Source organism: Schistocerca gregaria, chromosome 5 (assembly GCF_023897955.1).
Source record: "Schistocerca gregaria isolate iqSchGreg1 chromosome 5, iqSchGreg1.2, whole genome shotgun sequence".
NCBI classification, from domain to species: Eukaryota; Metazoa; Arthropoda; class Insecta; order Orthoptera; family Acrididae; genus Schistocerca; species Schistocerca gregaria.
The window spans coordinates 285,145,019-285,165,650 of record NC_064924.1 but is presented as its reverse complement, the minus strand read 5'-3'; the positions used below and the strand labels follow the sequence as shown (position 1 = coordinate 285,165,650).

At 44.1% G+C, this 20,632-nt stretch overlaps 1 protein-coding gene across 1 annotated transcript in view; it reads right to left on the bottom strand.

Annotated features, from left to right (window-relative positions):
* LOC126272448 (uncharacterized oxidoreductase YjmC-like) overlaps positions 1–20,632 on the bottom strand; it is a 108,698-nt gene that overhangs the window by 37,931 nt on the left and 50,135 nt on the right. Inside the window, exon 6 of the mRNA XM_049975324.1 lies at positions 2,867–3,056. Within this exon, the coding sequence (XP_049831281.1) occupies positions 2,867–3,056 (190 nt within the window). The remainder of the gene's footprint in view (positions 1–2,866; positions 3,057–20,632) is intronic.

The window sequence follows — 20,632 nt, the reverse complement described above, 5'->3', positions numbered from 1 at the left end:
TGCGACCGTAGCAGTCCCACGGTTCCGGACTGCAGCGCCTAGGCATGCATCCCGTGGCCGTGCGGTAGCGTTCTCACTTCCCCCGCCCGGGTTCCCGGGTTCGATTCCCGGCGGGGTCAGGGATTTTCTCTGCCTCGTGGTGGCTGGGTGTTGTATGATGTCCTTAGGTTAGTTAGGTTTAAGTGGTTCTAAGTTCTAGGGCACTGATGACCATAGATGTTAAGTCCCATAGTGCTCAGAGCCATTTGAAACTTTTTTTTTTTTTTTTTTTTTTTTTTTGCAGCGCCTAGAACCGCACTGCCACACCGGCCGGCGAGGCATCCTGTTACGGACTGCGCGGCCCCTCCCGCCGGAGGTTCGAGTCCTCCCTTGGGCATGAGTGTTTGTGTTGTTCTTAACATAAGTTAGTTTAAGTAGTGTAAGTCTAGGAACCGATGACCTAAGCAGTTTGGTCCCTTAGGAATTCACCCTTTGAAGCCAACTAGGAGCTTTTCATTTCGTTGCAAATGCACAGTAGCTACATTTGTAACAATCTTTTACATCTCCAGTAGGTGCTGCCCTCTAACAGCTGCTTGCTTGAATTACTTCATATGTTTCAAATCTTAGCAGTTTTAGCACACTGGACTCGCATTCGGGAGGACGACGGTTCAATCCCGCGTCCGGCCATCCTGATTTAGGTTTTCCGTGATTTCTCTAAATCGCTCCAGGCAAATGCCGGGATGGTTCCTTTCAAAGGGCACGGCCGACTTCCTTCCCCATCCGCCCCTAATCCGATGAGACCGATGACCTTGCTGTCTGGTCTCCTCCCCCAAAAACCAACCAACCATCTTAGCAGTTGGACGAGCAAAAGTAGGAGACATTTCTGTAAGAGGCACACGATTGCCTTTGTTTTCAAATTGTGACTGAATTTGTCTCTATAAGGCATGGTTTTCACATGGATTAGGTCCAGAAAACTATCATGTCCAAATTTATGTACTGTATATTGCGATAATAATTAAGCTTATATATTTATTTTCATAATTATTGTGGTGGTTCCTTTTGAAACCACTGCAGTTCTAAGGGCGACATGAATGTTGCTACAGGTTGTTGTATTTACAGTTTCACACAATATCCCATCGCAGAATAAAGGAATAGAAAATTCTGGCGTGCCTTTTGGAAGGGAATTCTTCTGATGTTGACTCAGAGATTGACAATGGCAGTGAAAGTGGAGACGATTTGTTTGCTGAAGACAGTGATATCGATTTTCGAACGAAAAAATCATTGTCGTCTTGCATTAGTTCAGGGTGTGAGAGCAAAGAACGATTAGAAAAAAGAACCAAAAAAATACTTTTGTTCTAGTTGAAAAACATGCAACAAAAGCAAAGGATCCACCAATACAATGCCCTCAAGGCAATGTGTACCTGGACCACAAGGAAGGAACCTCACGGAATCATATGGAAGTGTACTCTCACTCAAGTAGCCTTATGACTATAACTGCAGACAGGAACTTCATTTTACCTTAACAAGAAAAGTAACTACATTTCATGCTTAGTGGCTCAATTTGAAAGCATGCCATTTGTGTTCAGGTAATGTATGTAACACTTGTTTTTCACATTGTTTTGTCTCAATGTATGTCTAACAATCCAACAAAAACTACAAAACTCAAAGATTTTAATTTTTAGTGTTTCGGTTCTGAAAGGGTTAAGTCTGTTCACACAGCAGGAAAAATCATTGTTTATGAATAACCAGTCTCTGCATCACAAAATTTTAAACATTCCTCTCTTCTGTACCTCGAAGCTTCCATGGCGTCGCTCGAAAGCATGTTTGCAGCCGTGTCCAGAATTCGCTCCCTCTTGGAGGTGAGCGGCGTGCTAGATGAATTACGTGACGCGGCTTAGGAAACCCGGTGTGTACAAAATTCCGTGTCAATGTGGGAAAGCTTACATTGGCCGTTGGATTCGCACAGTGCATGACAGGTGTGTGGAACATCGCCGTCATACGAGGCTACAACAGCCGGAAAAATCGGCAGTAGCAGAACACTGCTTAAATGAGGGACACAGTTTGAAATTTGATGAAACTGTGGTACTTGCCAACATTTCCGGTTTTTGGAACAGTGTCTATGAAGAGGCAATTGAAATTAGGTTGCCGGATAATTTAATAAACAGAGACAATGGGTTTCCTCTTAGCAAGACGTGGAACCCTGTATTGTCTCGCATCAAAATTGAACGTTCTTCGGTGCGGCCCTGAGTGCGATATATTGTTGCCAGCAGTGTTCCACTAACGGCGGCGCCACCTCCCTGTCTTGGAGGGCAGAAACCGTGATGCGCGGCGCATGCGCCGTGTACTGAACCGTCGCCTATATAAGACGTCGATTTGCAGCATGGCATCAGTTCTCAGCGGGACCATCAGCAGAAGGAAAATTTTCTTGAAGATGGCGACTAGCTGGATCGCCGAAATATCGAGTCAAGTTGATTTTAGGATCCGGCAGGAAACCGGAAGAGACTTTCAACAATGTACCGTAACAAACCAATCAAAAAATGCCTAGTAAAAGAACACAAGGAATCAGAGTGAACGGATATACACATATTACGTTTCGATCTTTACTGAAAACTGTGGTTAAAAGATGGTGGAAGGAAAGAAACTTGGGAGTAGTACATGAGTATGTGAGTGCATAAAGCATTTCATTAATGATGTGGGATACAGAGCGTTTGCTGAAACGAAGAAGACGGCTCCCAAAAGGCAGGGACAGAGTACTGCACCAAAGCAAGCTTTGGGCCTGATGACTGAAAAATCAGTAACGTAAATTCTGCCACTGCGGCGATACTTTCTCAAATGTTTCCACACACAGGCACTCATCAGGGTTGCAGCAGAAGAGGAAATACTTTACCTGCAAGCACAGAAGTAAGTATATCGATGGCTGCGGCGAGCCCATAGCCCTTGTAGCCCGTTGTCAAGCCCCCGAGGGGCAGCAGCTTCCTGGTCGCCAGAGCGTCATTTGCGTCTGTGGTCGGGGTGCCCTTCTTACCCAGCGCCCAGTCGGTTGGCAGCTTCTTCTTCTGCACGCCATACTCTTGGATCTGCAGCGAGAAAACACCATTTAATAGTAATTTTGGATTTGGGGCGGTCGACGGGGTTAATCGGCGCCCTGCCAATAAAATACACAAGTGGCCATTAAAATTGCTACACCACGAAGATGACGTGCTACAGACGCGAAATTTAACCGACAAGAATAAGATGCTGTGATATGTAAATGATTAGCTTTTCTGAGCATTCACACAAGGTTGGCGCCGGTGGCGACACCTACAACGCGCTGATATGAGGAAAGTTTCCAGCCGATTTCTCATACACAAACAGCAGTTGACCGGCGTTGCCTGGTGAAACGTTGTTGTGATGCCTCGTGTAAGGAGGAGAAATGCGTACCATCACGTTTCCGTCTTTGATAAAGGGTGAATTGTAGACTATCGCGATTGCGGTTTATCATATTGCGACATTGCTGTTCGCGTTGGTCGAGATCCAATGACTGTTAGCAGAATATGGAATCGGTGGGTTCAGGAGGGTAATACGGAACGCCGTGATGGATCCCAACGGCCTCGTATCACTAGCAGTCGAGATGACAGGCACCTTATCCGCATGGCTGTAACGGATCGTGCAGCCACATCTGAACCCCTGAGTCAACAGATGGGGACGTTTGCAAGACAACAACCATCTGCACGAACAAATCGACTACGTCTGCAGCAACATGGACTATCAGCTCGGAGACCATGATTGCGGTTACCCTTGACGCTGCATCACAGACAGGAGCGCCTGCGATGGTGTAATCAAAGACGAACCTGGGTACACAAATGGAAAAACGTCATTTTTTCGTATGAATCCAGGTTCTGTTTACAGGATCATTATGGTCGCATCCGTGTTTGGCGACATCGCGGTGAACGCACATTGGAAGCGTTATTCGTCATTGGTTACATTACTCGGTCAGCTCTTGTTCTCATTGAACAGTGGACGTACATTTCAGATGTGTTACGACCCGTGGCTCTACCCTCCATTCGATCCTTGCGAAACCCTACATTTCGGCAGGATAATGCACAACCGCATGTTGCAGGTCCTGTACGGGCCTTTCTGGATACAAAAACGTTCGACTGCTGCCCTGGCCAGCACATTCTGCAGATCTCTTAACAACTGAAAACATCTGGTCAATCAATGGTGGGCGAGCAACTGGCTCGTCACAATACGACAGTCACTATTCTTGATGAACTGTGGTATCGTGTTGAAGCTGCATGGGGAGCTGTATCTGTACACGCCATCAAAGCTCTGTTTGACTCAATGCCCAGGCGCATCAAGGCCGTTATTACGACCAGAGGTGGTTGTTCTGGGTACTGATTTCTCAGGATCTATTCACCCAAATTGTGTGAAAATGTAATCACATGTCAGTTCTAGTATAATATATTTGTCCAATGAATACACATTTATCATCTGCATTTCTTCTTGGTGTAGTAATTTTAATGGCCAGTAGTGTATTAATCGCATGTCATATGGAATAAGATCTGTTGCAAGTTTACTTGTTTCATCGTACAATGGCTGCCGAGAATGACTGCTAGCCTGCTTGCCTGCAGAGAGCTTCGCATGTTTTCTGTGATAGCCCCGGTGCCATATCCCTTGTAGCGTTCTCTTGAATGTTTCGCACATTGGCCAATCAGCAGCCTTTGAGACGCCTGACGCCGCAGCCCTACCGATTTTCTTCCAGCACTGTCGAAGAATGAAAAAGTCTCACAAAGTTGAAGGTCAACTAAAAGGCTATGTCAAACTGCGAATATTTCGAAAAATTTGTTGTTGTTATTGCGATCTTCTTTCCAAAGACTGGTGTGAAGCAGCTCTCCACGCTTCTCTGTCCTGTGCAGGCTTCACCAGCTCTCCATAATTAATGTTACCTGCATACACTTTAACATGCTTATTGTAACCTGCATCCAGTTTAACATGGTTGTTGTTGTCAAGCATTTCTCACCCTCTACTATATTTACCCCCACAAATGGGTTTAGTTGTCATAGTTGCAAGCTTTGAGGAAACATCTTTTTTGGGTTACCTAAACACGTATTTAATTAATCGGTCCTAGTCAAAACGTTCAGTTCTCCGCCGCATTCACTAGACTCTCTCCAAGGATTGTACAATAATAGAAAAAATAAGGAAACAAAATCTTTGCCAACGAGCCGCAGACCCCACAATGATTTCCTGGTGAATTGGCAACATTGAGGCTGGACGCAGCAAGAGGAGTTGCGAATGGATCGTGGATGGCGGTTCCCCAGTAGCAGCACAGAGACTTAGAATGGGGTTGATCCTGTAAGAGCCCGTGGCATCCTGATCTCCTCATTGCGGACAACGTCAGTGATCTTCCAGTAAGAAGGTTTCGCTGGTTCGTAAACTGTGCATCTGTAGTCTAGCTCCGATCGCATGAAAGCCTTTTAAAATTGGTGCAGATGTACCCTATCAACTCCTCAAAACCTGTGGCTGAGGTACTTTAAGATATTTAGTGCTTTCTGGGTTCTGGCCTTCCGATCCTTTATGTTTTGTTGCCACAATAGCTTGGAATAAAAAAATGAGGTCCAGAAACCTCACTGCGCTTTTAAAATGTGGACCGGTGTCCTTCATACGCAAGTGAAGTAAATTAAAAATACGACGCAAATGATTTAATTTAACATACACACATTTATCTTCAAAAAATAAAATAAAATAAAATCCACCTTTCCATTTCTCTATCTTGTTTACTGTACATTGTAAATGACGAGTCGCTGCTGCAGTGTTGGAGGAGAAACAAAACACTGCAAATTGTCCACATTCTTCTGTCCAGTATTATTTCTCAACACGTCACCAACTCGGTATCTAAACAGATTTTTGGATAAGAAAGACCTGCGAACATGGGTAGTTAGCCACTAAAGCTGTTCCAGCTAACATCAAGCACCAGCATGTCGGCCTGAACGATACTGCACAGAAGGCTGTGAGAAGGTGTCAGCCAGTGGTACGTTGACTAGGACCACACCACGACAGGAGCAGCCTCTACACGAAGAGAATATAAGCGCCACTCCATATAGCCTCAACTTTCCTCGAACATATCCGTGTCCTCTACACCTCCTGCCACCTTGATCCCCTTCATCCTGTGGTTGCTCCTCTCCTCTCCAACCCCTGCCCTCTGCTGTGCCTTCACGGTTGTGCGCCCCCCCCCCCCCCCTATCCACCACCTCTTAACCCTTCATCTCCTTTTCCGAGGTGGCTTCCGTGGAATCCCCCTCTTGTATGATGCCCTCTCACTCTCCATTTATCCCTCCTCAACTCTGATCCTCACATCCCCCTCCATTCCTCTGTCCTTTTCCCAAGCTCCGTCTCCCCCCTTCCATTCTGTTTTTTCCCCACCTACCCTCTCTCTGCCTTCCTTCTCTCCCCCAAGTCCTTTTGCACTCCCCTCCTCAGCCTTTCCGCACTCCCTCTCGCCACTGCGCTACCCCCCCCCCCCCCTTTATAAGTCCGCTCCCTCTGTTGGCTCCTCCCCACCCACTTCGATTTTCCTCTCCTTCCCCCTTTTTTCCCCTCATCTGTCCACGTCCCCCTCATCTGCCGTTGGCTGTGGAGTGACATCTTTGTGCCAACTTTTTAGTGCACTGTTTTAAGTGAGTGTTCAGTGTTGTTGATATTTTCTGAAGTGTTGTGAACAGAAATCATACTGTCGCAGGGTGTGATTTTTATATCTCTTGCGAACAGAAACCAGACTGTCGCTGTGTTTTTCTAATTGTCTGTCTACTATTTTACCTGTCTGCTTCCTGTGTATTTTATTAGCATCGCTCCTTTGTTTTATGTTTTACTTTCCACAATTTTCCGTCATTTTACAATTTCAGTCAACGTTTTTGTCGTCTGCTTTTATTGTTTATTGTCTTCTTCTTCTGGTTTAAAACTTCTGTAGGCTGAAGAGCGGCGTACTAAGCTCCTGCCAGCCTGTCCCCTTTGGAGTGAATCGAAATTCAATAAAAGAAGAAAAAAAGCCTCGACTGCACTCGAAGTGCTGCACTATAAGACGAACCATCATCCTAACTCTTTAGTCGTGACTTACGTCTTTCTTGCATAGAAACTGTATACATCGAAGGACACTGATTATCTGTATGTCGGCAATTGCTTGCGACACCTGTTTGTGAAAAGGCGAAGTTGTCAGTTTAATTTATTGTAATAAACTCCATTAATAAGATTGCTTAAATGTTGTCTAGCTATCCGAGAAAACAGCTTCCTAGACACCCTATACTAGACAAGTGGGCAGGATCCCAGGATAGCCTCATTGGCGGAGCTGTCCTAGAATATTAGGTTTCCAAGTAGTCTTACTGATGTCAAAAAAATATCCCTACCAAAGCTGTTCACGTAGGAAAGCCTGCTAGGAGGATCATCTATGGTTTACCGTGGATTGACATCTGCTTCTACACTGATGTGAGGCCGGCTAAGACGCTGTCTGGTCTCTAATAGCCAGATGAGTCGACGGTTGACCATCGCGCTGATATCTTTACTACACAGCTCGTTAAGGCGATGTAACTGTAACTACTGGGACACTTCCAGTCCTGTCTTGGTTTAAGGAGAGATAACAAAGTTGCCTCCGTCCATGAGCTGGGAAAATGTTCTGTCTGCTATAACCAATTAAAACATTCTAGAAAGATTCTCTTTGATGCTGTTTGTAAGTTTCGCAGCATGCTCGACTGGTTTTGGTCGTAAACGGGTGTAGAATCACGAGCCTCACACAGAGCCGAATCCAGCTCTCAGATGGGGAAAGGACAGCTGTATGACGGAATGGTTGGAGGTGAAGATCAGTTCAACCTTCTCCCTGATTCGCACAGTAGCAGTTGAACACTGGTACTGGCTAGTTGTTGCAGTAGTTATCGCAAAATGTTCCGCCCTTGTCTGGGCAATGTCTCTCATCATAGTTTGGAGATACCCCTACTTCAGCACCGCTGCTATAGGCATCTGACTGTATTTACTGGAAATCATCCTAATGGCTTCCCACACTATCGTAAAAATTATAGCGATGATAAGAGTCTAGGGACACTCGCTATGACATTTTCTTACTCTCCTTACTTATGATTCGAGATCTGACTCTCACTGAGTGGAACTTAAACAGCAGGCGCTTGGTGCAATAACCAGGGATGGACAAGAGGAGTGGTGTGTGTTATTTACAAACACAGCTACCCCTCCTTCGGCCCTATGCAGGTCATTCTTGCTGTAAAGGTTATAGCCTTGTAGCACAGGGGCGTCAGTTAGTTTAAAATGTGTTTCTTGTAAACACAAGCACAAGGGACTCTTCTGCACTGGTAGTTTCAGTTCCTCAGCCAGTGTCCCGAACCCATAGATATTCAAGTTTAGTATAGGTGCCATTTTATCGATGAGGTTTTTCTATTGCCCTGTCTCTCTGCTGCGGTGGGGATCCTGCGACGGTTGGAGCCTTATTGTGGGGGCTAGATGATTGCTTCAGACACACTTCGCATTCCAGCCAGTATCCCAGAATCCGAGTCATTAGAAACGTAATAGAATGAGATGTACATGATCTGACGGCTTACAAACTGCCTACTGTCGTTCTCGCTTCCCGTTTGGTTTGTTTGTTAGAAGAGAATTTGCAGCACGTTCATGACAATGACAGTAGCAGCGCTGACCGGTTTACTGGCGTCTGGCTGTTGAGGTGCCAGGTGCTCTGTGGCCTTTCTTGATGTTCTGGGAGAGCTATAGGCTTTGCAATAGCAATACCGTTGTAACTGCACTTAAAAACGCAGGTGACAGAATACATTCTGTTTGCGTAGAGGCACCGGGTCTCTGAATAGGCTTCTTTAGAGAGGAAGCAAATGAAGAAGTAAAACCGGGATGTTGCATTGGTCTATATTTCTTTTTTGCCTCATTACACGGAATACGTCTTATTGCTGTTAGAACATGTCCGTTCCTTTCATCGAGGCAGACATTACAGTGTCTACTCGAGACATGTTGATCCCAGAACAATTAATACACTTCTGAGGAGATAAACAAAGGACTCCATCGTGGGCGGCCTTACCACATTTTCCACATGTGACTTCTCTCTTACATGTTAACTCATGTGCCCAACGCGCTGGCGTTTAAAACAGCGCATTGGGTTGAGCATATAAGGTCTCACGTTTAAGTGAACGAAACGTACCTTGATAACCTCAGGAACCATTGTGCTACTGAACGTATGAATGAACGATTATGATTTCATCAGTTCGCCATCTACCATTTTGATCACAGTTTGCACATCAATCACACTTTCTAAACGTTTTTCAGTTCTTCTGTAGGAATAGCCATAATACCCCTGCATGCCACAGCACCGCTTTGCTGTAGTTCAACTTGTTGTGTAGCTCTGTTTTGATGATACATTTCCTGACGCATTTAGTTGCCTGTAGGTTTGTTGCTTGTTGAGAACAGGTGTATTAACCAACAGTGTTCCATTCCTGATCTGCCATACGCAGCAGAATTTAAGGTGCCATGAATACCCTGTAAACCGTATTGAATGTACGAAGAAATGTGAAACTTTCTCTAAGCTGCCTTCCTCTTTTAACTAGTGAAAATACTTCTGTCTAGCAGCGTGTATTCTGTAGCTATAAAATGAAGTATTTGAATTTCCCTGTAACAGCATACCTCAAAAGCTTCTATTCAGGTCTTAGCTGACACCTGAAGAAGACAGCGAGGCAGGCTGTTGAAATATCGTGCGAGAACGACGCGAACATCCGGCTGGATTCCCGAATATCCAAGATGTCAACAGATCGCCGGGAAAGCATGAATAATTACTTAGCTGTATTGTTTATAATAGTCCATGTTTCACATCAATTTTTGTTCAGAAAATTTGAAACTTACGTCCTCAATTATTTGCTGACTATCCCAATCTTTGTCTCCCTATACAGTTTTTACCCTCTACAGCTCCCTGTAGCACCATGGTAGTCGTTCACTGACCTCTTAACAGATGTTCCATCACCCTGTCCCTCCTTCTTGTCAGTGTTTTCCATACGTTCTTTTCCTCACTGAGTCTGCAGAAAACCTCCTCCTTCCGTACATTATCAGTCCACCTAATTTTCAAAATCCTTCTGTAGCAACACATCTCAAAGGTTTCAATTCTCTACTTTCCCAGTTTTCCAGAGTCCTTGTTTCATTACCATACAATGCTGTGCTCCAAACGTATAGTCTCAGAAATTTCTTCCTGAAATTAAGACAGATGTTTGATACTAGCACGCTGCTCTTGGGCGGGAATGCCCTTTTTGCCAGTGCTAGTCTGCCTTCTATGTCCTCCTTGCTTCGTCCATCATGGGTTATTTTGTTTCCTAGGCAGCAAATTTCATATGAAGCTACAGTTCGGACAACTACGAGGTGCGACAATAAAGTAATGAGACTGATGTGAAAAAAAATGTTGCTTACTGTTTTAGTCAAGTTTAGTGTTGTTTCCTTCAAAGTAGTTCCCTTCTGATTGCACACACTTTTTTCCAGCGTTTCTGGCATTTATGGTAACATTTCTGGAACTCATCTTCTGTAATCTTGTGTTGTTTGAAAGTGGTGTCCCTTGACCGCCCTTTTGACTCTTGGAAATAGAAAAAAGTCGCACGGAGCGATATCTGGTGAATAAGGTGGCTGTGGTAGTACTGAAATTTGTTTTGAGGTTAACAATTGCTGTACTGACAGAGCAGTACGGGATGGCGCATTATTGTGATGCAGAATCCAATTATCAGCAATGTTGACACAGATACGAAGAACTCTTTTATGAAGTCTTTCTAAAATTTCTATGTAGTAATATTGGTTAACTGTTTGTCCAGGAGGCACCCACTCTTTATGAACAATTCCCTTGGAATTAAAGAAGCACACAATCATGCATTTCACTTTTGACTTTGACGTGCGAGCTTTTATTGGTCCGAGTGATCCCTTTGAGCACCATTGCAAACTTTGTCGTGTTGTCTCTGGATCGTACTGAAAAAAAAAAACAACTGTCATCACCAGTGATAACACGGCTGAACAATTCTGATTTCCATTTGCTCTGACAGATCGGCTGCCACACTTTTCCGTGTTTCTCGCTGTTGTGGTGTGAAATTTTTGTGGACCATTTTTGCACAAATCTTTCTCATACCAAGATCTTCAGCTATTATTAGATTAGACGAACCGTTTTTCGATTTATGTACAGTTTTCTGCAATCATTTTCACGGATAATCTTGGATCAGATCGTACGAGTTCACGCACACTGGCCAAATTGACATTGGTCCATGAGGTTGATGGTCGTCCACTGTGGTCTTGATCTTCAAAATTCGTTCTGCTTTCACTAAACATTTTACGCCAACGAAAAACTTGAGCTCTTGGCATAACCTCCTCTCCAAAAGCCTTCTGAAGCTTACCATAAGTTGTTGTCGCGTTTTCACCCTATTTAACGCAAAAAGAAATGGCATATCCTTGCGCAATATTATGCGATTCCATTTCCGTGACGAGAGACACAAACACGTGTTAACTTATTACAGCACAACTCACGACTGAGCAGTTGCATCGATGTGTCGCTTGGACTAGAAGCAGCTTATAGGTCAAGGTCAAAGATATTGTGCCTACGCGAGCCTGCAGGGTTGCCACATCTTGCAAAGAAAATCAGTCTCACTTCTTTATTGTCGCACCTTTTACTTTAAGAAAAGACTTGGAGCTCGATGTTGAGGCCATGAAGTCCCGAGGAACGTCGACTAGCCGCCATGCCATCCTCTGCCATTCAGTCTCAGGCAGATGCTATATTGACAGGCATGTGGTTGGCACACCACTCACCCGGATGTTTTACCCTTTTACGAGACCTTGAAGCCCTAACTTCTCATTCAAGTAGCTTCTCAATTGGCATCATGAGACTAAGTGCATCTTGTACCAGTTCTTCCAGCAAGAAAAAAATCCTTGGTAGTAACACGAATCGAATTGGGACCTTCCACAAAATAGCTTTTTACACTGACCATTCAGCTACGGAGGCGAACGAGAAAAAGATTACCTAGCAAGTAGATTTAAAGACCATGAAGATAAAATGATAGAGATTACGAGAAAGTGTTCTTCACTTGCACCATTCGCGACTGCAACAAGAAAACAGAAAGCGACTCTGGTCCACAAGGCACTCTCCAAGACACATCGTAGATGGCTTGCGTAGTAAATATGCATACGTAGATTATGATGGATATTCGGAAAGTAAGATCCGATCACTCGCGATAAAAACAAAAACTTTTTATTTTCAACAGCTAGCTACATTTTCCAGCTACTTCTCTACATATTCACCGCTCCGACTTAGACATTTATCGTACCTTTTTACCACCTTTCTTATGCCCTCGTCATAGAAGGCAGCCGCCTTTGCTTTCCATCAATTCTCAAAGCTAGTCTAACGCTCACTGTCTGCGCCGAAAGTTGTCCTCATAGCCAATATTGTGGGTGATCAAACATTTCCCATTAAAACGCTGCAGGAGCATCTTCATTACCCTTACCGAGTGTGGTCGAGAATATTGTAACGAAGAATAAAATGCATAACAGTTACGCACTGTGGGCTGCATCAGGCGAAACCTCTCAACAGTTCCTCCTACTTGGTGGGAGACACTATTTTGTAAGAATTTTTACGTGCTTGCTATTTCCTCAGAACTCGAATGAGTGACGTGACGCGAACGACGGAAATACTAGAGATACTGCATAACACATATGTGCAAAGCTTCATCGGAATTTAACTGTGGTTTCCATTTCGTGCCCAATCTGACTTTACTTTCTTTGTTTCTGAATAGCCATAATATGTTAGACTTTTATACACAGAAGAGCCAAAGAAACTGGCACGCCTGCCTAATATCATGTACAGCCCCAGGAAGCACGCAGCAGTGCCGCGACATGACTTGGCGTGGATTCGACTAATGCCTGAAGTAGTGCTGGAGGGAACTGACACCATGAATCCTGCAGGTCTCTCCATAAATCTGTAAGAGTACTAGGCGGTGGATATCTCTTCTGAACAGCACGTTGCAAGGCAGCCCAGATATGCTCAACAGGGTTCATGTCTGAGGGGTCTGGTGGCCAGTGGAAATGTTTAAACTCAGGAGAGTGTTCCTGGAGCCACTCTGCAGCAATTCTGGACGTGTAGGGTGTCCAACTGTCCTGCTGGAACTGCCCAAGTCCGTCGCAATGCACAATGGACATGAATGTATGCAGGTGATCTGTCGGGATGCTTACATACATGTCACCTGTCAAGAGTCGTATCTAGAGGTATCAGGGGTCTCATATCACTCCATCTGCACACACCTCACATCACTACAGAGACTCCACAAGTTTGAGAAGTCCCCTGCTGACATGCAGGGTCCATGGTTTCAAGAGGTTGTCTCCATACCCGTACACGTCCATCCTCTCGATGCAATTTGAAACGAGGCTCGTCCGATCACACAACACGATTCCAGCCATTAACAGAAGTGGCATAAAGCTTTGTGTCATGTAGTCACAAAGGCTACACGAGTGCACCTTCGGCTCCGGAAGCCAGTATCGATGATGTTTCGTTGAATGGTTCGCACGCTGACACTTGTTGATGGTTCGGCATTGAAATCTGCAGCAATTTGTGGAAGGGTTGCACTTCTGTCACGTTGAACGATTCTCTTCAGTCGTCGTTGGTCCCGTTTTTGCAGGATCTTTTTCCGGCCGCAGCGATATCGGAGATTTGATATTTTACCGGATTCCTGATATTCACGGAACACTGGTGAAATGGTCGTACGGGAAAATCCCCACTTCTTCACTACCTCGGAGATGCTGAGTCCCATTACTCGTACGTCGACTATGACACCTCGGTCAAACTCACCTAAATCTTGAAAACCTACCATTGTAGCAGCTGCGCCCATCACTTATGTTACTGAGGCGTTGCCGACCGCAGCGCCGGAAATAGCACGAACATGAGAGAAGATATGTAATGATTTCAAAAATGTTTTTTGTTAGATAATGTTCAGAGTTAGGATTTGTATGTCGAAGGTTTGACGGAGTAAGCGTTTTGTAAAATTTTTTGTAAGAGTGATTCGTGCTACAAAATGCTGGAAATAGTAGGTTTTGTGTATGACTTGAAATTTTAACTATATATATATATATATATATATATATATATATATATATATATACAATCCTGGAAATGGAAAAAAGAACACATTGACACCGGTGTGTCAGACCCACCATACTTGCTCTGGACACTGTGAGAGGGCTGTACAAGCAATGATCACATGCACGGCACAGCGGACACACCAGGAAACCGCGGTGTTGGCCGTCAAATGGCGCTAGCTGCGCAGCATTTGTGCACCGCCGCCGTCAGTGTCAGCCAGTTTACCGTGGCATACGGAGCTCCATCACAGTCTTTAACACTGGTAGCATGCCGCGACAGCGTGGACGTGAACCGTATGTGCAGTTGACGGACTTTGAGCGAGGGCGTATAGTGGGCATGCGGGAGGCCGGGTGGACGTACCGCCGAATTGCTCAACACGTGGGGTGTGAGGTCTCCACAGTACATCAATGTTGTCGCCAGTGGTTGGCGGAAGGTGCACGTGCCCGTCGACCTGGGACCGGACCGCAGCGACGCACGGATGCACGCCAAGACCGTAGGATCCTACGCAGTGCCGTAGGGGACCGCACCGCCACTTCCCAGCAAATTAGGGACACTGTTGCTCCTGGGGTATCGGCGAGGACCATTCGCAACCATCTCCATGAAGCTGGGCTACGGTCCCGCACACCGTTAGGCCGTCTTCCGCTCACGCCCCAACATCGTGCAGCCCACCTCCAGTGGTGTCGCGACAGGCGTGAATGGAGGGACGAATGGAGACGTGTCGTCTTCAGCGATGAGAGTCGCTTCTGCCTTGGTGCCAATGATGGTCGTATGCGTGTTTGGCGCCGTGCAGGTGAGCGCCACAATCAGGACTGCATACGACCGAGGCACACAGGGCCAACACCCGGCATCATGGTGTGGGGAGCGATCTCCTACACTGGCCGTACACCTCTGGTGATGGTCGAGGGGACACTGAATAGTGCACGGTACATCCAAACCGTCATCGAACCCATCGTTCTACCATTCCTAGACCGGCAAGGGAACTTGCTGTTCCAACAGGACAATGCACGTCCGCATGTATCCCGTGCCACCCAACGTGCTCTAGAAGGTGTAAGTCAACTACCCTGGCCAGCAAGATCTCCGGATCTGTCCCCCATTGAGCATGTTTGGGACTGGATGAAGCGTCGTCTCACGCGGTCTGCACGTCCAGCACGAACGCTGGTCCAACTGAGGCGCCAGGTGGAAATGGCATGGCAAGCCGTTCCACAGGACTACATCCAGCATCTCTACGATCGTCTGCATGGGAGAATAGCAGCCTGCATTGCTGCGAAAGGTGGATATACACTGTACTAGTGCTGACATTGTGCATGCTCTGTTGCCTGTGTCTATGTGCCTGTGGTTCTGTCAGTATGATCATGTGATGTATCTGACCCCAGCAATGTGTCAATAAAGTTTCCCCTTCCTGGGACAATGAATTCACGGTGTTCTTATTTCAATTTCCAGGAGTATATATATATATATATATATATATATATATATATATATATATATATATATATATATATATATATTGAGATCAACATTGTGTTTAAATCTAACAACCTGAATCATGATCCACATCCTTTGCTTGTAGTGAATATGAAAATGAGTAGGAAAGCAAAGTTACCCACCAATGAAAGAACGTAAAGAAAATGAGGCCTCTATGAAATATATATGTGCAGTTCATGGTTTTAAATCGATTTTGGTATAACTAAAGTCATCAGAGCAAAGTTATTTCAATATCATTGATACTTTCACTAATTAAAAAGGAAACAATTTTGGTTAGATACTTTCACTTGGCGACATCCTCTGTGGTGACGTTCTTGGATATATTTTCCGTAACTGTGGACTTTGTTTTCAAGCATTCCTTTCGCCTCCACTGTTTAAGCTGTTCGCACATTGCTAATTGCGTAATATTGCGTTTGTTGCTACACCACTGTTTCAGTTGTGCGCTGCATTGCTAGTTGCGTAATATTGCGTTTGCTGCTGCGCTTGTGAATGTTTATTTTTAGCTCTCCTTCTGCTTATACTGATTTTATGTGTCTATTTTAAATATTTTACTTTTTGTGTACAAAATATCATCTTGTGAATTACGACCATTTTGAAATTTTGTCCGCCATATTGTCTCCCTCAAGATGTCCAAAACAAATCGACAGAGTGATAAAGTACAACTACGCAGTTCCTTAAAATCGCGTAAGCAACAACAACAACCAGACAATGGCCTAGTTTTGTCAGCTAACCCTCCTACTTTACAAAGTGATCAGGAATTTGACAACAATTTTGTGGTAAGTAATGTCGCCACAGAGTCACAAAATTCCGCATCGGTTCCTCTTCTGCCTTCTGATTCTCAGAACGTAGTAAGGCAATTAGGAACAGTTTCCCATGACTCGTTCATGTTAATGCAACCTTCACAAAGCCATGTGGTAGATTGTGACAACCAATTTCTCTTGCAATATTCTTCCACAGACAGAGAAATTGCTTCATCTTCTCAAACAGTTTTTAGCAACCCTCCCCAGCAATATGTGTTGCAACATCAAAATCCCGAAGTGACATCCCCAGCTCTAGTTAAAGATAAATTATATTGTTTTCTTCGAGTACTTGGCGAACGTGACGCAAAGCGTGATGAACAATTTGCTCAATACTGTGCAGACAATGCAGAATGCGACAAAAGATTAGCAGGACGATTAGACGCTTTGTGTGCTGACAACGCACCGGTAACATTCAGAAATTAACCCAAACTATCGACACATTTAAAGAAGTAATTGACAATAAATTACAGGATATCATTGAAACGCATACGTGCGACGTTACTGCCCTTAGGGACCGAATCAATGCAGTACTTCCACCTGAGTCTATTGAAGAGTTACAACAAACGTCCGTTGCTCATTCTGAGCACATACAGGTCTTAGAATCAGGTACCGAATCCGTGACATCTGACGTCACTCAAAACATAGGTCTGTGTACAGGGTGAGCAATTCCACTCACAATTAGAAAACATAACGGATAGAGTAGCCTCCTCGGAAACTCAAGAAGAAAATGTATTATATCAGACAACCCCAGTTTCCTTTTCAGAGACAACTGAATACCAAGATCTGGCTAAATTTAAGGGTCAACAAATCACTATTAATGAACACCGAAAACAAGAACTCAACTCAATTCATAGTAAACTTTCCGATCTTCAGCAACAATTACAGGACGACAGTACGCCTCGTAATTTTGGCCCAGAACAACAGGAAAATCCGTTTGCATACCAGTAACAACACCCCCTTCTTATCTTCACAGGTCCCATTTGCACGAGATTACCCTATACAAAGTAGTGCCTTCCCAAGAAATTTTTCTTTTCCCCATGATGCTCCTAGTTTTCCACGCCAAAACAATGTAGATTACAAACACTTCCAGTCAATCAAGAAATTTAAGACGTTCCAGAATAACCTGAAGGATTTACATCCTCTTGATTGGATTCAGCAATTTACATTCGCTTTTCCTCCAAATTGGCCAGTGGCACATCAATCAGAACATGTCTGCAGTGAGGGCGAACCTGCAACGCGAATGAGATACATTACACGGCAATGTTTGTCTTTCCAGTCATTCCAACAACAATTTCTTGGTGCTTACTGGTATCCCACTTCACGGCGTGATGTGAAAGATCAGTTGCTAAATATGCCAACCTTTTATCACTCACAATTTGGCAGTTTGACGCAATATTTTGACCACATGATTCAACAGAATCAACAATTAACTGAGCCTTGCAGCCCTTCCGATCTCATTCAGCTTTGTATTTCAAAATTACCTCGATCATTGAGAGTTCCGTTGCTGACGGGGAATCGCACAGAAAACTTGAACACTTTTCGTGATGCTTTACAGCTTCTTGAACTGGATGAAACACACAATCCACGATCTAGTCAATATTCTTTCCCGGAAACACAAAAGAATAGAGACAACTGTTTCCGTAATAACGGCAGGCAGTTTCCGAATAATAGACCACAATATGGAAATGCAAGACGGTTTCTTCCCCAGTATAAGCAGAATGTTGTGAATGGCTACCCATCCCCTTCCATCAACGTCGTTCCGCAATGGTCGATATGGCAACACCCCACAAAATAATCGGCAGTACAGTAACAACGAGAGAAACTGGGAGAATCAGCGGAATAATTCCAACACTTCTTTTGTACAAAGAAACCAAATGTGGAACCAGAACCGCCATCAGCCATACGGAATGATTACTACCAACGACAACAAACCTTTGATCGCCCACCGACTCATCAGTAAGTCAACAGAATTTATCAAATCGTAATGATAATTATCCAAGTTACAACTAGAGACAAACCAATGACAGCCAACAGAATTACAGCAATGACAGACGAGTACCATTTCATCAACCTGATTCCCGGTTCCACCCTAGACATGATTTAAATAATTCATCAGGTAGAACAGTACAGTCAATAGAAGGTCGTCCACCAAATCCACGAAACAATAGAGATCATCAGCGTGAAACAGACCACCAACAATAGCAACTAACTGCTCTGCCTACCGCGTGCTCGCTGCAGCGCGATCGGCACCGTGATTCTTCTGAAAATTTTACATCACGCGTTATCCGTTGTGACGATATACGAGAGGACCTTCTGCAACCAATTGTTCATCATCCCCTCATTAACATTTCGATAGGCACAAACAAATTCTCTACAGTCCTGGATTCGCGTTCTCCCATTTCTGTTATTAGTGAAGCCGCTTTCCAAAAATGCGCCACTGTTTCTACCATTCCAACACTTCCGCTTTCGCATACTAAGGTCAGTGGTGATGTTCCAGGAAAAAGTGTAGATATTAAACGGCAATGTTATTTGCAATTTCAAGTCGATACACATTTTTTATATGCTACATTCTTAATAGTTCCGCTTCTCACTACAGACGACATTAAGGGATCGATTTTTTTGAACAAATATAAAGCAGTTTTAGATTTTGAAGATCATTGGATTCGTCTCTGTGATGATGGAGTTTGCTTCTGTTTGGACTTTCACGAACATTTGTCGCAAGCAGAGTAAGACCTTAACAAAATTAATTTCATTCAGTCTCAGCTCCCGTCGGACGTAACACTGACGTCATTTAGTGTTCCTTCCCCAAACATGGACAATGACGATATGACACCAGACATTAGTAACATTATTCAGGATAAAATAAAGGTAGTTGATTCAGCTTCAGTTCAAGAAAAGGAAGATTTGCATGCCATTTTAACTGAGTTTTCACATGTTTTTGACACGGCTCCAGGTACAATTAAAGATTTTTTATATGTCTTTCAAGTAAAACCCCATACCCCTTTTGCTGTTCCACCTTTTCCGATACCGTTAGTTCAGCGTGACAAAGTCAAACAGAAAATCCAATATGTGTTAGCTCACAATATTATTGAAACTGCTACCAGTCAATACAATTCCCCAATACAAGTTGTGCCTAAACGGAATGGTTCAATTCATCTTGTTTTGGGTTCAAGACAGATCAATACGATCATTATACCGCCCGCGCGGGATTAGCCAAGCGGTCTCAGACGCTGCAGTCATGGGCTGTGCGGCTGATCCCGGCGGAGATTCGAGTCCTCCCTCGGGCATGGATGTGTGTGTTTGTCCTTAGGATAATTTAGGTTAAGTAGTGTGTAAGCTCAGGGACTGATGCCCTTAGCAGTGAAGTCCCATAAGATTTCACACACATTTCAACATTTTTCATTATACCAGAGACGGATAGGGCACTAACTTTGGATGAAATCTTACAACAGTTTCACGGCGTATCTATTTTTTCCTCCTTAGATCTTCGGTCCAGTTTTTACCAAATAGAATTACACCCCAACTGCTGCAAATACACAGCTTTTCCCTGTTTTGGTCAGTGCTACCAATTTTTCAGACTCCCTTTTGGGTTAACAATCTCCTCTGCAGCCTTTATCCGTGGACTAAATACTGTGTTGCCACCTCATTTGAAAGACAGGATTACCACTTGCGTGGAAGATATTCTCATTGCCGTTTCTTCCTGGCAACAGCATAATGACATATTGTCTCAACTTCTTGACTCGTTCTCTAACTTCGGTGTTACAGTAAATTTAGAAAAATCTCATTCTGGACAAGCTCAAATCAAATTTTTAGGCCATCTTATTTCATCGTCCGGAATTCATCGGACCCTGGTAAGCTAAAATCAACCCATGGCATCCAGGTTCCTCACATGAGAAAGTAACTTCGCGGTTTTCTTGGAATGATTAACATTTTTCGCAGGTTTATTAACAGCAAAGCTTTAGATACGCAAACTTTATGTAAATTAACAGGAAAAAATTCTGTCTGGATTTGGGATGATACCGCTCAAAAGAAATTTGAGACATTAAAACAGTCTCTTAAAGATGCACCCCTTTTATCTCACACCGGTCTCTCTATTGATTTTTGCATCACAACAGACTCCTCAAACACAGCCCTTGGAGTTCATCTCTTTCAAGAGTTCATTGAAGGTGAAACTAAGGTACAAAAAACAAAATCACATTTGCTAGTCGAGTATTATCTTCTTCAGAAAGAAACTATTCCATCATTGAATTAGAAG